The sequence below is a fragment of the Tympanuchus pallidicinctus genome, unplaced genomic scaffold (assembly GCF_026119805.1).
Source record: "Tympanuchus pallidicinctus isolate F22 unplaced genomic scaffold, pur_lepc_1.0 scaffold20, whole genome shotgun sequence".
Taxonomy (NCBI): domain Eukaryota; kingdom Metazoa; phylum Chordata; class Aves; order Galliformes; family Phasianidae; genus Tympanuchus; species Tympanuchus pallidicinctus.
This window is the reverse complement of record NW_026294722.1, coordinates 4,754,737-4,773,038: the sequence shown is the minus strand read 5'-3', so window position 1 is coordinate 4,773,038 and position 18,302 is coordinate 4,754,737. Positions and strand designations below refer to the sequence as shown.

At 50.0% G+C, this 18,302-nt stretch overlaps 1 protein-coding gene across 6 annotated transcripts in view; it reads right to left on the bottom strand.

Annotated features, from left to right (window-relative positions):
- Positions 1-16,053, bottom strand: part of MYT1 (myelin transcription factor 1) — a 56,381-nt gene extending 40,328 nt beyond the window's left edge. For 5 of the 6 annotated variants that reach the window (XM_052683977.1, XM_052683978.1, XM_052683980.1 and 2 more), the window contains exon 1: positions 15,945-16,053. In XM_052683977.1, coding sequence (XP_052539937.1) covers positions 15,945-15,969 — 25 coding nt within the window. In that variant the 5' untranslated portion in view covers positions 15,970-16,053. Of the gene's footprint in view, positions 1-11,146; positions 11,596-15,944 lie in introns of all 6 variants that reach the window. The other variant, XM_052683981.1, reaches the window with a different exon arrangement.
- Between the last annotated feature and the right edge of the window lie 2,249 nt (positions 16,054-18,302).

The following is an 18,302-nucleotide window of genomic DNA, read 5'->3' as shown; positions in this document are numbered from 1 at the left end:
ACCCACCGCGCTCTGCACACAGAGCTGTACTGAAGTTGCAGTTTACACGTGCTGCTGCTGAAGGGAATGCGTGGTCTCAGCCAGATGCTGAGAAATATTGGCTCTCTCACCAGGTTTACAAAGAAATAAGGAAGTTTTCTATTTAATCACAGGGCACTTGAAAGTCTCTGCAGGTTCCTCTGCAGCTGCAGTGAGGAACAGCGATGGCATGGGGTGAAATAACACCCGTGTCCCTCTGTGGAGGCAGCTGAACACACGCTTCTGCTTTTGCTGCCATTGCACACATCGACATACAGGCAAGGAGCTCTCAGCAGCACCAAGCAGCCTGGTGCAGGGCTGCATTTTTCTCATGAAAACCCTTGAGTTCTTAATTGCCCTTCCCAATATTTCTAAGAAGTCTTGAATGCCCTGCCACAGCACGGAAATACCATCCACCCAATGCAATTGTCTCTGTTACTGTAGCACAGCTATGTTCAGTGCTTCAAATTTAGCCTCCTAAACATGCTTTTAATTTAAGACTTAGTACCGGGTGTTAATTGTATACTGCATAGTAAATGACTGATCATTAAAACATATTAATTGAGGTTTAACAGCTGTATAATAGATACTACATCTCATGCTTATCAGCAAATATGATTTAATAATCAATTAGAAGAACGTATGGATGGGAGGTGAAGCAGGGCCAGGCAGATTGCAGACTGATCTCTTGTTTGCTGGTTGACCTCAAGATGCTTTTCCTAAGCAGGTTGGGAAGGGAGCTTAGCAATTGCCAAACAGATGTTGAGCTTGGGCACCGTCACCTGGGGAAATCTCCTGGACAAATCCAAAGAGTTCATTACTCATGAACGTGTGGAGCATTGGACATTTTACAGACTCCTGCTGCTTCCATCCCCAGCTCCATCACCACATTGGCCCAACACCTCTCACTCTCACAGCACAACACTCACCGTCCCTTGTCACCGTGTCTCAGCCACACAGGGCTGGGCAATGCCTCACTGCATGCTATGCAGAGACCCAACCGCTCACTGAGCACCTGAGGTTGCCATCCCACTCAGCACTGACTTAGCATGCTGTGCTACTAAACCACATCTACAGTGCAAAGAAAGCACACAAGACTAAGTCTCTCCTCATTAAGAGCAATATTCATGCTCCAGTGTGCATGGTCAGTTCATAAAGCTTTTTGTTCATCTTCCCCCCCCCCTCACTTTCTTTTTCTCTCAACAGGCAGAAGTACAACATACAGTGCTGCCAAAGACATAGATGGTGCTTTTCACCTTCAATCCTTGTATCCCTTGCATACTCTTCAAAAGAGGAAGAAATGCTGCACATCCCCACTAACACTGCTATTCATGCATTGCTCCTTAAACGTGTTGCTCAAAAAGAATAAAAAGAGCGAATGTTCTTCAGCATCCCACCTTCCCCAAACTCCTTGGCTCGTTCCTTGACTTGTTCCTTCCTCGCTGTGGGTGCTGGCATCCCCTCCTCTGCCATGCTCACCCACAACAGGATTGCTCCTTCTAGCACCTTCCTCTCCTCCTTTTGTGCAGAGGGAGCCCTGCACAGGCACACTCACGCATTCGTGCCCAACGTGTGTGCAAACAGGCGTGTAACACATCAAGCATGCAGAGAGCACCTCAGAGAAGCACAGCACAGGATGCTGCTTTCTTCTTGCACATTTTCCTCGTTATTTTGTTCTCATTTGGCTTTCCCAGTACTTTCCCTATTCAATAAAAGCCAAATGCAAACCGCGTCCGTTAATCGCCCAAACAGCCGCTCACTGCTGAGAAAATAATATAGATGTAACTTCCAGCATCACACACTTTCTTTTCCATTTATATGCAAATGCCGACCTTTCACCCAAGCTGTCTCAAAGAAGTATTTCCTTAAAAATGCAAATAGCATGTTGCAAGCAGTTACTCTAGCTGAGTCTTTCTCATATTATTATTATTATTTCTTTTAACCTCACCAGTGCTGCAAAAAAACAACTGCTAAACTGCACCCTGGTAATAATTACTTTTCATACCGAATCGAAAGCCTCCTTGGAGCCAATGTGTCGAAACACCAGCAGGAGAATTCATGGCAGATGGATTTGTAGAGATGGTTTTGGATCGCTGTGTCTTCGGCCAAGGGGGAAGGAAGCAGCTCCAAGCTGAGCCCTGAGAGCCTCTCATCCACCTCCCAAGGGTGAAAGCAGGCAGCCAGTCAGCATAGGTGCATGGCAAACAGATTGAGTTGGGTGCAGAGCCAATTTGGGTGTTCAATACCTCAGGTTCAAGCCACTCCATCATCAGTTGGGGTATCAAGAGAAGTGGACAGGCAAGCCTGAGCATCATATCTGCTGGAGGGGATACTGGCAGCATGTTAGGGGAAGCCAAATGCTTGAAGTAAAGGTAACGAAAGGGGTTATCCACATACGGAAGTATCAAGTGAAGAACAGCTAGTGACAGACCTCCTGCGACAAGTCACATCATCATGCCTTTTTTGGAGTAGCAAATATATATCTCATATTAGGGAAAGCGTTGAAGGAACTAGTGAGCTCTGAACCAATCTCTTCTTCACCGCCTCTCTGCCAGACTGAGGTGCCAAAGACTTTCTAGTACATTGAGTTCCAAGCTTCCAGACACCCCAGCGAGCTTGTCACCAGGAGGACTTAATCTGCCCTTCTAACTTTACCCTTCAACCTCAACATTTCTAAACAAAACCAAAATGAACAAAACAAAGCTCTGCTACTGTCCAAACGTGGCTCATTACTGACAGCACAGAGGTGTCCGGGGGAGCCTCCTGCCCCCAGCACAGGGCTGTGTTTGCTGCATAGGCATTTCAGCACCAAGTCAGGTACCAGAGGGAAAAGCCGCCTCGAGGAGCCAAGGAAGATGCTGGCAGTGCCTCTGACGCACAGTTCGATGACTAAGTGGGCTACTTCCCAGCTGCCAGCTTGTCTTTATGATATTAAGCCTTTCCTCTCCGCTGTCATATCAGAAGTGAAAACTTGACACGTAAGCGCGTGTCACGCGGAGCCCAACAGACAGCAGCAATAAGGCAGGAGTGGAGGTGAGCTCATTGTACTCACAGCTCCCTGGAGAAGCAGCAGCCCTGCTCACAGCCCCCCCAGAAAGCTCAGCCCACAGCCATCCCCACACTGCCCACCTCGCACCAGCAGCATCTTATCAACCTGAGAGCCTCTGCTGCTGGAATGCCACGGACTGCCAGGATGATCACTTACTTGAGATTAAGCAAAATCATCAAATATGTAAAGTTTATAGCCCCGCTGGCACTGCTCTTAGCGCTCCTACAGACCCCGTGTAATTGAAATTAAATAGAGGCAGAGCGATACCTCGCCGTCCTTCCTATAGGAGTCAGTGTTTCAGTGCTTGGTGGTGCACATAAAGCAGGGAGAATGGCACACCTTGGGACGGGACAGGGCAGCAGTGAGTGCTCTCCAAGCATCTCAGCTGAGCCCACTCACAACTGCCCCAGGAAAACCACCCTGGGAGGGACATGCAGAGCCACTGCCCGACCCCAGCCACAGCCAGAGGTCAGCCCAGCCCTAGGCGAGTTCCCACCTCCCCCAGTCCTCCCCCTCACAGCCCAGAGGCAGCACCTGATGGTGCCACTGGAGGAAGCCAGAAGTTTCCTAGGCACGCACAAGAGGAGATGACAAGTCTGCTTTGCTGAGATGCTGCAGGCAAAGTTAACTGTTTTGACTGTCCTTTTGTTGTTCAAAGCAACAGCATGGCTCCCAGGCACCTTTATTTCTTTTTTAAACCAGAGCATCTCCCTCCAAAGGCCATTAATCCTCTCCTGTCACTCATGTTCTTGGAGAGAGCATTTCTCTGGGCAAACGCAGCTATTTGCTTGCTGACTAATTACATAAAAAAATTTTGAGGGCAATAAAGAAACATTTAACTCCACTTGATGGAAGTTTGCTTAGTGCAAAGCTTCAAGCTTTGGAGGAGAAAATTGTGCATCAGCAGTAGAAGCCACGGCACAGGTAGAAACTTTCCATCCTCTTAGCTGGAGTCGGGCTAACTTTGCCCAAGAACATCTCCTACACAAGGCTTTGAGTTCACTCACAAATATTTTTTGCATTTATCAGGCAACGCAATTAACAGGATGTGGTCACTGGGGTGGGCTGGGGTTGGATTTGGGGATCTTAAAGATCTTCTCCAACCTCACCATTCCATGATTCCACCCGACACAGCCAGCAGGCGCCAGGCTTTCATTTCCTCCCATCACACTGCCTTGACCACACAGCCCACACCATCTTCACCACTACTTAGCTCAGCTAAACGCATTTCTCTTTCTTCCAAACCCCAGCATTTCTGCTACTCTTTTGCAAGTTCTCAGTGCATTCATGTGTTTCCCACAGCATGCAAAACACAGACAGGTAACGGCGCACCAAGAGGAACTGCATAAAGCAAACCCCTTGGCACAGCTTTCCTGAAGCTGTATTTTCAGACATCTGTTCACAACAGCCCTGGCTTTAAAGAAACATCAGCCCTGAGCACTCCTTTGGAACCACACTCCAGCGTGCCAGGCCTGGATTCGTATTTTAATTCCTCCTGCTGGGGAGGTACCTTGGCACTCTGTGTGCAAGTGATTTGGTGCTCATCACAAAACTTAACCAGCTACGTTCAGGGATCCCAGGGACAAGCACAAAGCAGAGTTGCTCAGCACCAAATCGTCAGTTTTGAGGGTTTGCTTAAGAAAAAAAAAAAAAAAGGGAAAAAAAAGAAATTCAGAAGTATTCAGTGCATCACCTACAGAGTTTGCTAGCAACACTTTGTTTTTAAACACCACGTGCATGAAAGCTCCCCCAAAGACATCTCTCGTACCTTATAATAACAGTCACCAGGGGATCCTCCTAATGCGGGGTTTGAATTCATTCCTGTTCAATACACCTCACCCCTCTGCTCTCAGAGCACAATCAGCTAACAGCACTGGTGAGGCTGAGGCTCACAGAGATGATGGCAGCACTCCGTTTTGCTCTCCGTGTTGAGCAGAAAGGTCAGAGTGTGACCTCGAGGAGGGAACACCTCAAAACCATCCCGACTTGCAGATGCTGTCCCACGCAAAGCCACGTGTTCTGCCAAATGGTTTCAAGCAAAGGAACGAAAGAGAAGAAACCCGAATCTCTGCTGCAGTTTATATTTAATTAGAGCAAAGGCAGCTTATGCAGCAGTTTCGGAAACGTATTGTCTTACAGCATATTGGATATTTGTATCTTAACAGCTCAACATCGATTTCTTTTATGTGAAGGAAGAGAGGGAAGGGAACTGCATGCCCTAAGTTGTGTTAGCTCCAAAGAGACTCCTGTACCACTTGCACTAATGTTTAGAGTAATCAAAGGCGTGAACTCATGTATTATGTATGGGAACGAGAGTTTTCAGTCTTCTGCAAAAAGGAATCTCCAACGTTTGGTATTTTGTTCACATGCTGGCACCATATGGCTCTCCCCTGCTGATATTCTTTCACACCAGAACTTTATGTTCAGATGCTTTAGTTAATATTTTACCCAGCAAGCATAAACAAGATGCAAAGATTGCAGTCGACAGCAACCTTCTCTTACACTGCATCCCTGTGCTAACGGTGAAGGGCTCTTTCAGCAAGTCGTTTACTGAACACATGTCTGGCATTTTTCCCCCTCCTTAGGGGTCCAAGCTGGGCCATTTACTTTAACTGCATTAGCATCAAGCAAAACAAGCAGCAAACCCAAGGAGGACGTTCTCACTCCTTTCTTCCTACTCAGGCTTCCTGCTGGCCCAAGGCAGCATTGGATGCCCGCAGTGCTGCACACAAGTGCTGTACAAACATGACCCGTAAGGCTGCAGCTCTGTTTGCCATTCTTAACTGGATTTTACCTCAGGACAGCAGAGCTGTCCCTTTTCCATCAACCATCAAACCACACAGCACGTCCAAGCTGACCTCCTCCATCAACCACACCAGCACACCCGAGCCGAAAGCCTTCACCAAGCCTTGCTTTTCCCCCACCCCAACTCAGGCACAGCACCACTTCAGAAAGCTTCAGCTTAGACATTTGGCTCAAAACACTGCATTTAGATTTCCTCCACCTCCCTCCAATATTCTTATTATTCTTTAATATTCTTAAAACAAACAGGACCTAACAGATGTCTTCCAGCCTGCACTCTTATTAATGAGAATATTGTAAGAATGGAAATCAGGTCACAAATGTTTAATACTTCGTTTAAAAAGTCTTCAGCTTCTTTAAAGAGTTCCGCTAATCCCAACATGACAGATGTACAAGGCAGTTTTGCTTGGGGCAGATTAAAGTTCTGGCTCTGATTTGCTCTTTCATTTGGTCTGATTAAAATAACATCGCATTTTTCATGTGCTGACTTCAAAATAAGAAATTAAAAAAAAAAAAAGAAAAAGAAAGAATAAGAAAAAGAATAGAGAGTGACCAGTAAAGGCCAGATCACAACAGAAGCAGTTTATTGTTGTTAAGATGAAGAAAAAAAAAGCAAGACAAAAGGAACAGAGGGACAGACAGCCCATACCCAGGTTAGTGTTAGAGCTCTGCGATGGAGATAAAAGAGGGATCTCTCCAAACTATGCCTTGGTGGGTGGGTTTTTTTTTCCCCCATTTGAAAGTGTTTATTAATCTATTCTCTCTGAAGAAAAAGTTCAATGAAAGACGGATCAAAAGTATTTTAAATCAGGTGAAAATTGTATTAAAAAAAAAAAAAAAAAAAGCCCAAATGAAAAGCAGATACTGCTGAGTGTGTCACTGCGCTGTTCTGTGCTCAGAGCTGCTGGTAACAGCCTGGCTGTTGATCCAGAACTTCCTGGCTCAGAACCCTTCTCTGCCCCATCATCTCCACTGCAAAACCACAGCAATCCCTCTGGCTGGACCACCAGCCTCCACATTACAGCTGTGTTGTGCACACAGACTTTTACCTTCAAATTCCAGCCTCGTTTTACCCTCAAAAAATCCCACAAAGTGTTTCAAGTTCCCAAAGAGATGCCCAATTTGCTCCAAGGTGCCCTCCTCACAGCTCCCACTTTGCAGGGCAGGACAGCCTCCCTGAGCACAACGCCTTGTGTTGGAGCAGCTCTGAGATGCTCAGGGATCCTACAGCACATGTGGGGAAAGCACAGCAGCTCTGCATGCAGGGCACCCTTGATTTTGTCTTTACCCTCAGTGTCCCAGCCCTGACCCAAAGGGCCAAACCACCACTGGGAGCAGCTCCTTTCTCCTTAGCAAAAATAGTAGAGAAGAGTAAGGTGGGGGGATGGAGGAATAGATTTCCCCCCCATTTCTGAAGGACAGCCCTGCTCTCTTGCATTACTCGTGACCCATCTAAAACTTCATATGAACTCATTTCACCAGCAGCCAGGTGTACTGGGGCATCTCATCTACCCCAAAGCTTTCCACTGCTCTTACTTGTCACCATGCCTTCACAGCACCGACTCCTAAGCACTTGCTGCTGGATCAGGTTTCTATTTTGCAACAGTAAACAGCCTCAGGAGCCAAACAGAATGATTTAGGATAGGAGGTTTCACACAAGACAGCTGTCTGCAATGCCAACCAGCATGCACCAGGGGACTGTGCAGCACGTACTGGGGAGACCAGTGCCCAGAAACCAGCAAAATGTGGGAGAAAGGAAGAAAATGAGGAAGAGTGAAGCTTCCTGACGGCAACTTCCACCCTATCAGAACTCCAGAAATACCCCAGGAACTGAGAGGATGAATGGGAGCAAATCCCTGCCAGGCTCTTGCAAAGCACAGCTGTAGGGCTGCTTCCTCAAAAAATAGGTAAATCTGAGGCCTGGGGCTGCCTTGCCACTCTCCTGGGTGTCTGTATTCCCATGTGAGCAGCCACAGGTAGCATCAGCACAACAACTAACTCAAAATGGGAAGGAGAGCAGCACACATTGGGGTACTGGGGTATTCCTATAACTGTGCAGCAGGGATCTTCCACACTCAGCTCTCAGGTACTAGGAGGAAAAGGCAACAGCTACAAAGTGACAAGAGATGTCCCTTGTCATTAAGGAAAGAGCTCTAGCAGCTAAGCCATACAGTTTACGGCTCTAAAAATAAGTCCCTGCTCTTCACCAACAACCACGTGAACACACACACACACACACACACACACACACACACACACACACACAAAGCAAAGGGGAAGACCAGCTCTTGCTTTCCACTTTGCCATCGAACTCGGGCATCTGCCTTCCCAGAGGCTAAGTGATGTTCCCCCTCTCCCTCCCCTTCCCACAGCTTCTGGGAAGCCCGGCCCCAGCACAGCAATTTCCCCCACATGCTCAGGCCCTTACTGTAAAGCTGCCGCTTCCCCTTCATTGCTCTGCTCTTGGGGGGGTGGGGAGGGGGCAGAGGGTCCCTCCCCAAACTCCCAAGCAGGGCAGATGCGAGCACCTCTCACTAAACTAGCACCCTCAGGGTGCACGAGGAGAGTATCTGCTAGAAAGGGAGATTAGGAACTCTCTGCATCACAGTGACGGGCTTTTGGGCTCAGGAGCATCAACACACCTGCCCCCTTCTCTCCCCCTCCCCCTTTGTAATCTCAATGGAGAAGATGTGGGAGTTAGGAGAAGAAATGTGTTTACGTTCCTGAGCCCTAAAGCTTGTTTTGCTGACTTAGGGTGTGCTATTCGAACAAACAAAGAAAAAAAAAAAAAGAAAGAAAGAAAGAAGAGGAGCACGCCTCATCCCCAGCAAGAAGCCAACTTTGGAGGCAGCACCCCTAAGCTAAATTACGGAGCGGGGGAAAGGGGAGGAACTTCAGCAATGTCTGCTAAAATGGCAGCTGCTCTGACGCCGATCGACGTCTTGCATTCAGCCCTGCCCTCATCATCTGACTACCAGGAACCGGGGCCGGCCCGCTCTCGGCACCGCCTCCCCCCCTCCCCCCCGCCCCCCCAAACCCCCCTTCGCGCTGTTCCCGAACCCCAGAAGCGGAGCCCCTGCCCGCAATTCGCCACTTGGGCTCGTTGCAGAAGTCCCGACTCAGCAGCATTAATGCCATCCTAATGACTTCCCCCGCCGCCCCCTCCGGGCTGGAAGGCACCTGGGCTCGTTGAGCCCCCTCCTCTCCTCCCCTCCTTCCCCAGCCCGGGGCGATTAACCAGCACAGGAAACAAAAGTCGGTGGAGGTGGCCCTGGCTCCGTCGGACGCTTTGGGGATGAGGGTGGCAAAGCGCGCGCGGCTCCGCAGCCCCCTCCCACTCCATTCAGCCATAGGGACAAGGGAGAGGTGTCCCCGTCTCCAGCACAGAGATAAGGAGCCAAAGAGTAGCGGACACCCCTAATCCCAGCGCCACACTTCGCACTGACACTGAGCACTGCCTGATCTTTCCCCCCCGAAACAGGACTAGGGGCAGAGCCAGGCTGCGAGGACCTTGCAGGAGCTCGCATTTAAGGATGCAGCACTTCTGCCTTTCCCACACTGCGATACACCCTCTCTCCTCCCTCTGAGGGCTGCCTTGCACCGGTAGCAGCGGGGAGGACTCTCGGGGCTGAGCCGGTACCGAGCACACACGCAGCACGCCCCGACGAGACCCCCGTACAAGCGGCCGCCTCCCCCTACCCCCCATCCAGCAGCACGGTGCCCCCGACCGGAGCCGGACCTACAGCACCCGGACCCCCACCTCTGCCAAGACACGAAGAACAACTCCCACATACCGTCAGGAAAGGAATAAACCCAACTTCGGGGGAGTTTTCCTACTCTTTTTCAGCACTGTGCGGTTAGGATCCCACAGATCGCTAAACCGCTTTAATCATAATTAATAATGAGTTCTCCTCGGCCTTTTCGCAGCAGAAGAAGGCGGGGAAGGACAGGGAGAGGGCAAACAGCTTTCAGAGAGCGGGGAGCTGAAGGGAACAAGTTGTGCGGTGGGAGCCCTCGGGCCGCAGCAGGCGCTGCTCTGTGCCTTGCAACACGCGCCTGCTCCAATCTGCGCCGCTCGGGAACAATAAACAGGATCATACAAAGAAGTGGAAAGGCGGCATCTTTGCTTCTGGTTTCTATGACAGCATCAGAGACAAACCAACTATAAACTCTAATTCCTGGATTCCTCCCCCCCTTCCCCCCCCGCAACCCCCTTTTGTCTGCCATTAATTAAAGTGGCCATATGGAAAAGGCTGATAATAACAGCAGATGAGCCAACGAGAAAGAAAAGAAAAAAAAAGAAATAACTAAAAGTAATGTTGGAGCAATTGGATTTAGCCTGGGCTTTTTGCGCTTGTTTTTAGCGGCTGCTCGGAGCGAGGGGGCTCAACAATAGCTGCAGGAGAGCAGAGCAATGGGGGCCACTTACAGCTGCCCCGCACTGCTGGGCAGGTCGCAGTTCCCCAAGGTCTGGGGAGCAAAGGGCAGGCAACCAACCCAACCTGTCCCAGCAACCCGACTCTGGGGGGGGATCTGCGTGCTCCAGGCCTCCTGCCCCGGGGAGGGGGGGGGGGGGGGGGTTGATCCCTACAAGCTGCTTCTTTTGCATGGGGAAGTCGCCTCCGGGGGCTACTGAGCAACGCTGGGGGACGCCTCCCCGAGGAGGGTCGGCTCTGCCCGCTGGCAAACTGCGTCCTGAACTCAACCAAACTTGCCGTGGTTGATTGCAGCAGCAGCGCTTCCTCAGGCACCAACCCTCTGCCTTCTCCCTCCAAGCAAATTACCCTCGAAACAACTAAAAAAAGGAACGAACAAACAAAGAAAAACCAACCCCACAACTTCGCTGAAATTGATAAAGAGATTAGCCAAGCAAAGCCTCTTCCAAGACAGCTAAAAATAAGAACCCGCAGATTTCTGCCGTGGTCAACATACAGCGAGAAATCCACAAACATGGCACACTTCCCTTGTTCCTCGCTGCTATAAATAGAGAAGTCTCAAGTAGTCAATATCGGGGGAGAGGAAAAGGAGGGGATGTAATAAGAGAAAGAAAGAAAGTCTGCTCGCGGCAAGAGCGAGCGCAGGGCAGGAGCCTCGAGCGTGCAAGCGCAACCCCCACGGCACACACACATACACGCACATACACACACACACACACACACACTCACGCACCCCTCTGTACCGGCGGCGAGCAGCGCGCTGCCTCCCCGGAGCGGGGTTGGAGGAGGTCGGCAGGGGGTCGGGGAGCCCCCCGGGGCAACGCGGAGCCGCGATCAGCACCTCAGAGAGCTCCGCGGAGCGCGGCGGCTGAGCGAGCCCCGTCCCGGCGCCCGGAGCGTCTTCTGCTAACACCGAGCGCGCTGCCCTCCGGATAAACATCCGCCGAGCTGTCGGTCTGTAAACCCGGCAAGCATCCTCTTATCCTCTTCCAGAAATATTCAGAAAGTTTCCCGGCTGAAGGCGATGTTATGCCCTTTTTTTATATATATATATATCTCCTCCTTCCTCGTCTTATTCAACCTCTTTTCAGTCAGAAGCAGAACATGTCCACTAGCATCTCGCAGCCGGCGAGAGAGCGAACGAGCAAAGATGGACCTAGGAGCATGATGATCATCATAAAATCCCCTCGGTTCTCCAGTGCAGTTTTCAAAACAACAACCCAGCCTTCGTGCTCTAAACGCCTGCGTCTGTTTACATCAACTGTGTGCTCCAAAAGCCTTTCCTCTCTCCTTCATTCCAAGGGAGGAAAAAAAAAAAAAAAAAAAAAAAAAGGAAAAAAAAAAAGAAAAAAAAAAAGAGGAAAAGAAAAGAAAAAAAGCCAGCATTATCTGCCTTTGTCAGCGAAAGAACATAATATTGACTTACCTTTCCCCACAGCTATTGTCTGCCCCTTTGCAAAATGACATCACGGAAACCAATCATGAAATTTGCATGGGGGAGGTTGTGGGGGGAGAGTTCTTGGAGGGCAGCCCACTTCCCTACACCAGTAACACGCGTGTAAGACGGGTTGTTGGTTTCAATTAAATATCTGATACTCCTTAGTGTGTGAACTCTTAAGCCTGCTAAAGGCAATGTCTCATTTACTTAATGACCGCTCTCATTAATGGAAATGGCACAGAGGGGGCTTGCTGCGCCTTCCCTTTGTAAATACGCTACCCATGAACCCTTGGGGTTGCAATATATCTGTTTACTCTCTGAGGTGAAATAAATTTACAGTATAGCATCAAAAAGAGAGAGAGAGATGGAGCTGCTGACTTGAGCGCACGGAGAGTTGGGGCTCCCCTCGCCTCACCAGCCCCTCTCCACTCACGCTTCCCTCCCCGAGACCCAGCAGAAGGTGAGTGATTTTGCCTGAACTGATTCATAATTAATATGCACGAGGCTCGGGGCTCCTTTGATGGCAGCAACACAAAAGGACGGCGAGCGCGACAAGCGCCGTGCCATTCCCCCCCCCTGCCCCCCCGCGCATCCTGACGCATGGTACGGCCCAATAATTCCTAATAGCAGCAAGCAGCGAGTGACAGATGCCCTGGGTTAGCACAGCTCCAGCGAAAGTACTTTACAATATTTATTGGTGGTTAGGAAGATGACCTATCACCATAAAGAACAGACTGGGAAATTTATCGCCTCTATGAACCTGGAAGTATTGCTTATTAGCTGATATACATATTCAAAAGCAAGCGCTTAAAAGGTATATAAATATTTTTTTTTTCTTCTCCTCTTAAATAAATACATAAATGATACAACGTACTCCCAGCAGACATCACCTCGCCCCAGGAAGGACAGATCACATCTCGAGCGGAGTTACGCTTTGGACTTTGTGACAGGAAGAATGGAGCACACACGCGCACACACACACACACACAAAAACTATCAAAAGCAAACGGCGACTAGAACAGTTCAGGAATTGTTTCCAAGTGAGAAAAGTGTGCGTTTTGTCCACGAGCCATTTTCCTTCACAAACACCTCTGTTTGGTGGGGACCTGGATGCCAGCAGCACCAGACATCCCCCTTCCCTCCCCCCACCCCACCGCCACCTCAAGCCGAAAGGCATCAGCACGCTACAGGGAGCATTAGTGCTGTGATCACAACTTTTCAGAAATAGAGGGAGAAACAGAGGCACGCTGCACCCGCCTGAGGTGTGGGAAGTAGGAGGCTCACCTTCCTGCCCAGCGCTTTTTCCCTGTCCCCCCCTCCTTCCCCACCCCCCCAGTCCATCCCCAGCACCACCGAGATGATTAAGACTTGACTGTCAATTTAATGAAGATTTTCGAAAACATGAGGGAGCTCACAAATGGACGGAAACCCCAGGAGCCTACAGAGAGATGAGACAGAGCAAAGGCAGAGCCTGGCGGGGGGGGGGGGGGGGGGAAAACAGCGTGCTGCTGAGGGCCGGTCCTGCCCTCCCTGCAGGCAGCCTGAGCCCCGACACTGGGCAGAGCTGCATCTCCTGGCCCCACACCTTACAGACTCTACCAGATTCCTACGTGGCACAGAGGACTTAAAGGATCACCAGACGCAGCACCGTCCCACCCACAGAACGGGGTGAGGATACTGACTGAATCCCCCATTTTGGGGGTTTTGTTGAGAAGAGGGTGACAAGAATATTGGTGATTTTAAACTGTAGAGGATGCTTTGGAAATTCTTATGATGCCCATTTCCATGACTTGCAAGCCTGGTTTGCTCCTAAAACCATAAATATAAAGGAGGTGTTCGGCAGAGAGTACTCCTAAAAAGCTGTTTTCTATCTACTTTGGACGCACCACGAAGACAGAGATATTTTACATCCTAAACCTTTGGCATTCAGAAATTCTATTAAACTCTTATCTGCAGGCAGCAGGCCTGGTGCTACACTGCATCTCCATTGTTCTGCACCCATGATAGAATCAAAGGGAGGGACAGGAGGGCTCAGCTCCTCTCCCCACAGTGCTGTCTGATGCTCTCCACTACTATTTCATTTAGAGATGCAATTCTAAAACTTGAGAAACAAAAGCATAATAAATCGGTTGGTAGGTGAAGGGGGGGGTGTGAGTTTTCTTCTCTGTCTTTCCACATAAATCTGTACACACCACACATGCATACAAATGAACATATGTGCAAACATACCTGTGTATTAATACATAGACACTTTATTACCGCTAGTGTTGCATTTATTGACAGGATATACACAAGAGTCCTAAGGTAGATCAAGCTATCAGATTTGGTACCATTTTACTAAGTTCTGGGTTACTAGAGGGTGTTTGGAAACAAAAGAGGAGCCAAACTTGCCAGACTTCACCTTCCCCTCCTCTCAAAATCTACCCAAGCAGCGCAATGAGCCACCACCACCAAACAAAAAACCACTCAGCTCCCAAGATCCTCAAAAATCACCCAACACCTCGGAATCAAGCCTGCCAGCATCCTTCCACCGGAGGGAAGGCGAGGTGTCCGGTGGGGCTGCAACCGGGCCGAGCCGCACCGGGCGTCGGATCAGCACCACGGCTACGGACAGCTCCGGCGCCCCCGCCCCGCCCGTCCCGGCCCTTGGAGCCGCCCCGACCCAGCGCGCCTCTCCCGGCCCTCCGGAGTCACTTCGCACCGTCGGAAGGCAGCAGATAATTACTGTGCTTTCCTCGGCCGCCGCATCCCTGAAGGGAGCCGTGCGGCAGGAAGGTATAAAATGAAATATTCAAATATTTTCGCCTCCAGAGCGTTGTTTGAGACGAGCGCGCTGAGAAACCGACTGCACGTAGCCTGCAGAAATGAACGCCAAAAGGGTTTTTGGCTTTCTTTTCTTTTTAAGTGGATTCCCCTCGCTGCTGTCCCCACAGCATTTTTTCTATTATTATTATTGTTCTCCCATGCTCGTGTATTCAGATCGAGCATTTCAACTTTCAGATTATTTAAAATAAAACTGCAACTGCTTGTGTAAGTGCGCACATAAAAACACTGCACTGCATTTTGCTCGCTTCGTTGAGACTGTTTCAAAGTAATTTAGATCTCAAACTTCATGCATTTGTAATTGGCACCAACTTCTCCGGTTACCAGCTGGGGGTGGAAGATTTTTTCCTTGTTTCTTTCTGAAAGCTTCTATGCAGATGGGCTGGCTGCCTTAATGCCTCAGACTACAATTAGTGCTGTTGTATGCCGAATAGAAATGGCCAGCATTAATATTGTATATGGAACAGCTGAAGGGTTGCGAAGAAACCTGCCCACTACAGGCCCCTGGCAGATGGAACAACATGCACAGGCACAAAAAAAAAAAAGAAAAAAACTTTTAATAACCCTTTGCTCGCTCTCGGGAGCGCCCCTTCTCCCCGGTTTGGTCGGCTCCTTCCCAAAGAGGCGATGCCTTTGTTTGACCCTCATCTAGAGCCTTTTACTTCCCTAACGAGCAACAATCGGAGCAATCACCGCCGTTTGTGGAGAGCACCTGCGTTATCCCAGAACTTTCCCTTTGTGCCTCGGTTAATGCGGGCGCTGAAACACAACCAACCAACTTCATATTTGGTAACACCCCACCCTCACTCCTTCACTGCAGAGCGTAAAACAAACAAACAAAACGGAAAGCCAACAACAACAACAACCAAACATCTGAGCAGAAGTGGAAGACAACAGGATTTTTTCCCCCTCATCCTCCCACCCCTTCCCTCCTCATCCTTTGTAATTAGCCGAAATACGCGGTAGCGGGACAAAGCCCCGGGGCCGCACATGAACCCACGCACCCGCAGCCCTTCGGGGTTGAGCCCGACGCAAAACGAACGGGGAAGGAGCCCAAGGCTTCATCCGCTAAACTCAAGGACAGGAAAGCCGCGCTCTGAAACAGGCTTTCCGCTGTGCCATCGGGGGGGGGGGGGGGGGGAGGGGGGGAAGAGGGGGGAGAAAGCCCCCCTAGAACAAGGGCAGCAGGGTAGTTTTTGAGGCCGCCACCCTCCCAGCTCACCGAACCCCTTTGCCGAGGCGTGGCTTGGGCAGAATGAGGCTGTTCGAGTGTTTCGGAGGGGAAACAGGAGAAACCTAGAACCTCCTCCCCCCCCCCCCCAGGCTCACTCCTCCCAACCCTCCCCCCCCCTGCATCCACCGGCGGACGGTTACGAACCGAGGAAAGTCCCGCAGAGCTTCATCGTTGCCGTGGAGCGATGTCTGACTTCGCCGGGAAAGCGAGAAAGGGAAGCGGCGGGGTCCGGATTTACTCCATCCCTGAGAAAAGTTGCCGTCCGGAGCAAAAACTTATCCGTGCCGGCGGCCAATGGGACCTCGCCGCAAAATCACTGCAGCGCAATCGGCGGCCAATCCGCGGGGCGGGCGCCGCGGGGCCCCGTACAATGGATCTGCCTCTCCCCCCTCGTCCCCCCTACTCCCCCATCCCCCCCCCCCCCCCCCCACACTCCCTCCACCCCATCCCCGCCCACCCCTCCCGGCTGTGCAAAGGGTAAAGGGGGAGAAGCTGGGGAAGGGGAGCCGTTCGTTGTTTGTGCTTTTAATTAGGAGAAGGAGATGTGATGATATGCGTAATAACTCAGCGAAGGAGTGTAATCGCCTGCACCCCTTCAGGCCGTTCCCAAAGGATCCCATCCAGTTCTCTATGTTTATGACATAGAGATCCCAAGAGATCTCATCTGTGTTTGGAAAGTGAAATCTCCTCCAGGTCACCCTGGAGGTGAGCAGATTGACCATGACCACAGCCACGTCCCAGGCAGCTGAACCTCTTGTATGCCTTAGTCTGTTTGGGAGTGCATGAGTCCCATGATGGCTACACACAGCTTTCTGGATGCTTTGGTCAAAGCTGGGGGGAGGGGGGGGGAGGGAGGATGGAATTGCTTCTGGGAGAGATCCGAAATGGAAAAGGACACCCCTCTGCCTCCAAGGACAGATGGCAACATTGGACTGAACTGATCCCAGCTGGAGAAAATTGGCTACAGGCCAGCCAGGAACATTTACTGACATCCCTGATGGAAAAAAAAAAAAAAACCCAAAAACCAAAAAACAAAACAAACACCCATAAATATAGTTATCCAATAATAATAATATAATAAAAGGAAAATTAACCAGGATTGTGATCACAGTGGATGACAACACTGAACTTTGTTACTCTGCTGCCTCAGAGGGCAAAGTGCCTTCTGTAGGTGGAGTGGCCTGCTGCACTCTGCTCATCATCCTCAATAAAAACATGGGCAGCTCCTTCCGTGGGCCAGCCCTGGCGTGCTAAGAGGAGAAAGTGCCATTTCTGAAAGTGGGAGAGGGGAGGGATTGCCTGGCAAAAAGCCTGATTATCAGGAAGAAAACTCAGCACTCTGACATGTGTGGGTAAATAAGTGCATTTGCAGGGAGAAGGCAAGCCCACCCAAGCCTCAGCTCGAGTAATTTGGGGAAGGGAAAGAGGCAAAGCCTGCGCTTGGAGAGACAGGTGGCACCAGTAATAAGGAGCCCTGGACAAAGCTGATATTAGCTGAAGGAGTGTTGAATGCAATCTATCTCAGCGGGGCATGCCTGTATATTTGGGTAATTTTTTATTTTATAAACATAAGAGGGGGTGCAGCTGGAATAAAGGTCAGCAAAGAATGTAGAACAAGAGGCTAATTCGCTCTTTGGTACGAAATCCTGGGCTGAACAATTTGTTGAATGCATCTAAACTCCTTAATTCAGATTTCTTTGAAGGCAAAGAGCTGGAAGGGGGAGCGGGGAGGGATGGCTTTGTTGGGTTGGGCAGAGGGGGGTGAATATCTAAGTGCACCTTTTCTCCTGCACATCCATCACGGTCTTTTGCTAGAGAAGGCTAAGAAATTAATAATAGTATTAATCATTAACATAATCACTGTATTGAATTGAAGGTCAGGAGTTTCATTCAAATGTAAACTGTAACTGTTGAATATGCAGACTTCTTTGATATTCTTGCTCTTAGAAGAGCTGGAAAAAGCCATCCTCAGCTCAGCCAGAGCGCTCACCCAGGTTGGATACGGCCTGGGAAAGGAGCTGATGGCTCCCCAGTACAGGTGCACCCGAGCTGCACAGATCTCCCAGAAGAAGGTGGTGCCAGACAGCCTGTTTGGGGACTGACACCTCTTCTGTCTTTGTATTAGCAGCTCTGTCTTTGTGCAGAATATTCTGTGCTTTTTTGTTTCTTCTATCCCCACCTTGGAAGATGAGAGGTGACATTGCGGAGAGCACCGCGCTTGGAAAATGACTTTCAGAATTACATTCTGGCAATTTGAAACTTGCACTCTCTCATCTTCAGCCTCTTGGGGCTTTAATGGGAGACTGCAAAGTGCCTCTTCCTCCTCCCCTCTCTTCTTTTCCTTCCTTGTTCTCCTGCAGCTGCAGCGGTCGGGATTCAGCAAGATCACTTAACTCCATTGCTTCCTGCATGCAGGAGATCTCAAATTAAGGTGTGCTGGGAGAAGCCTGTTGAGATGAAATAGCCCTTACCCAGCTCCAGCAAGCAAGGAAATGAAACCAA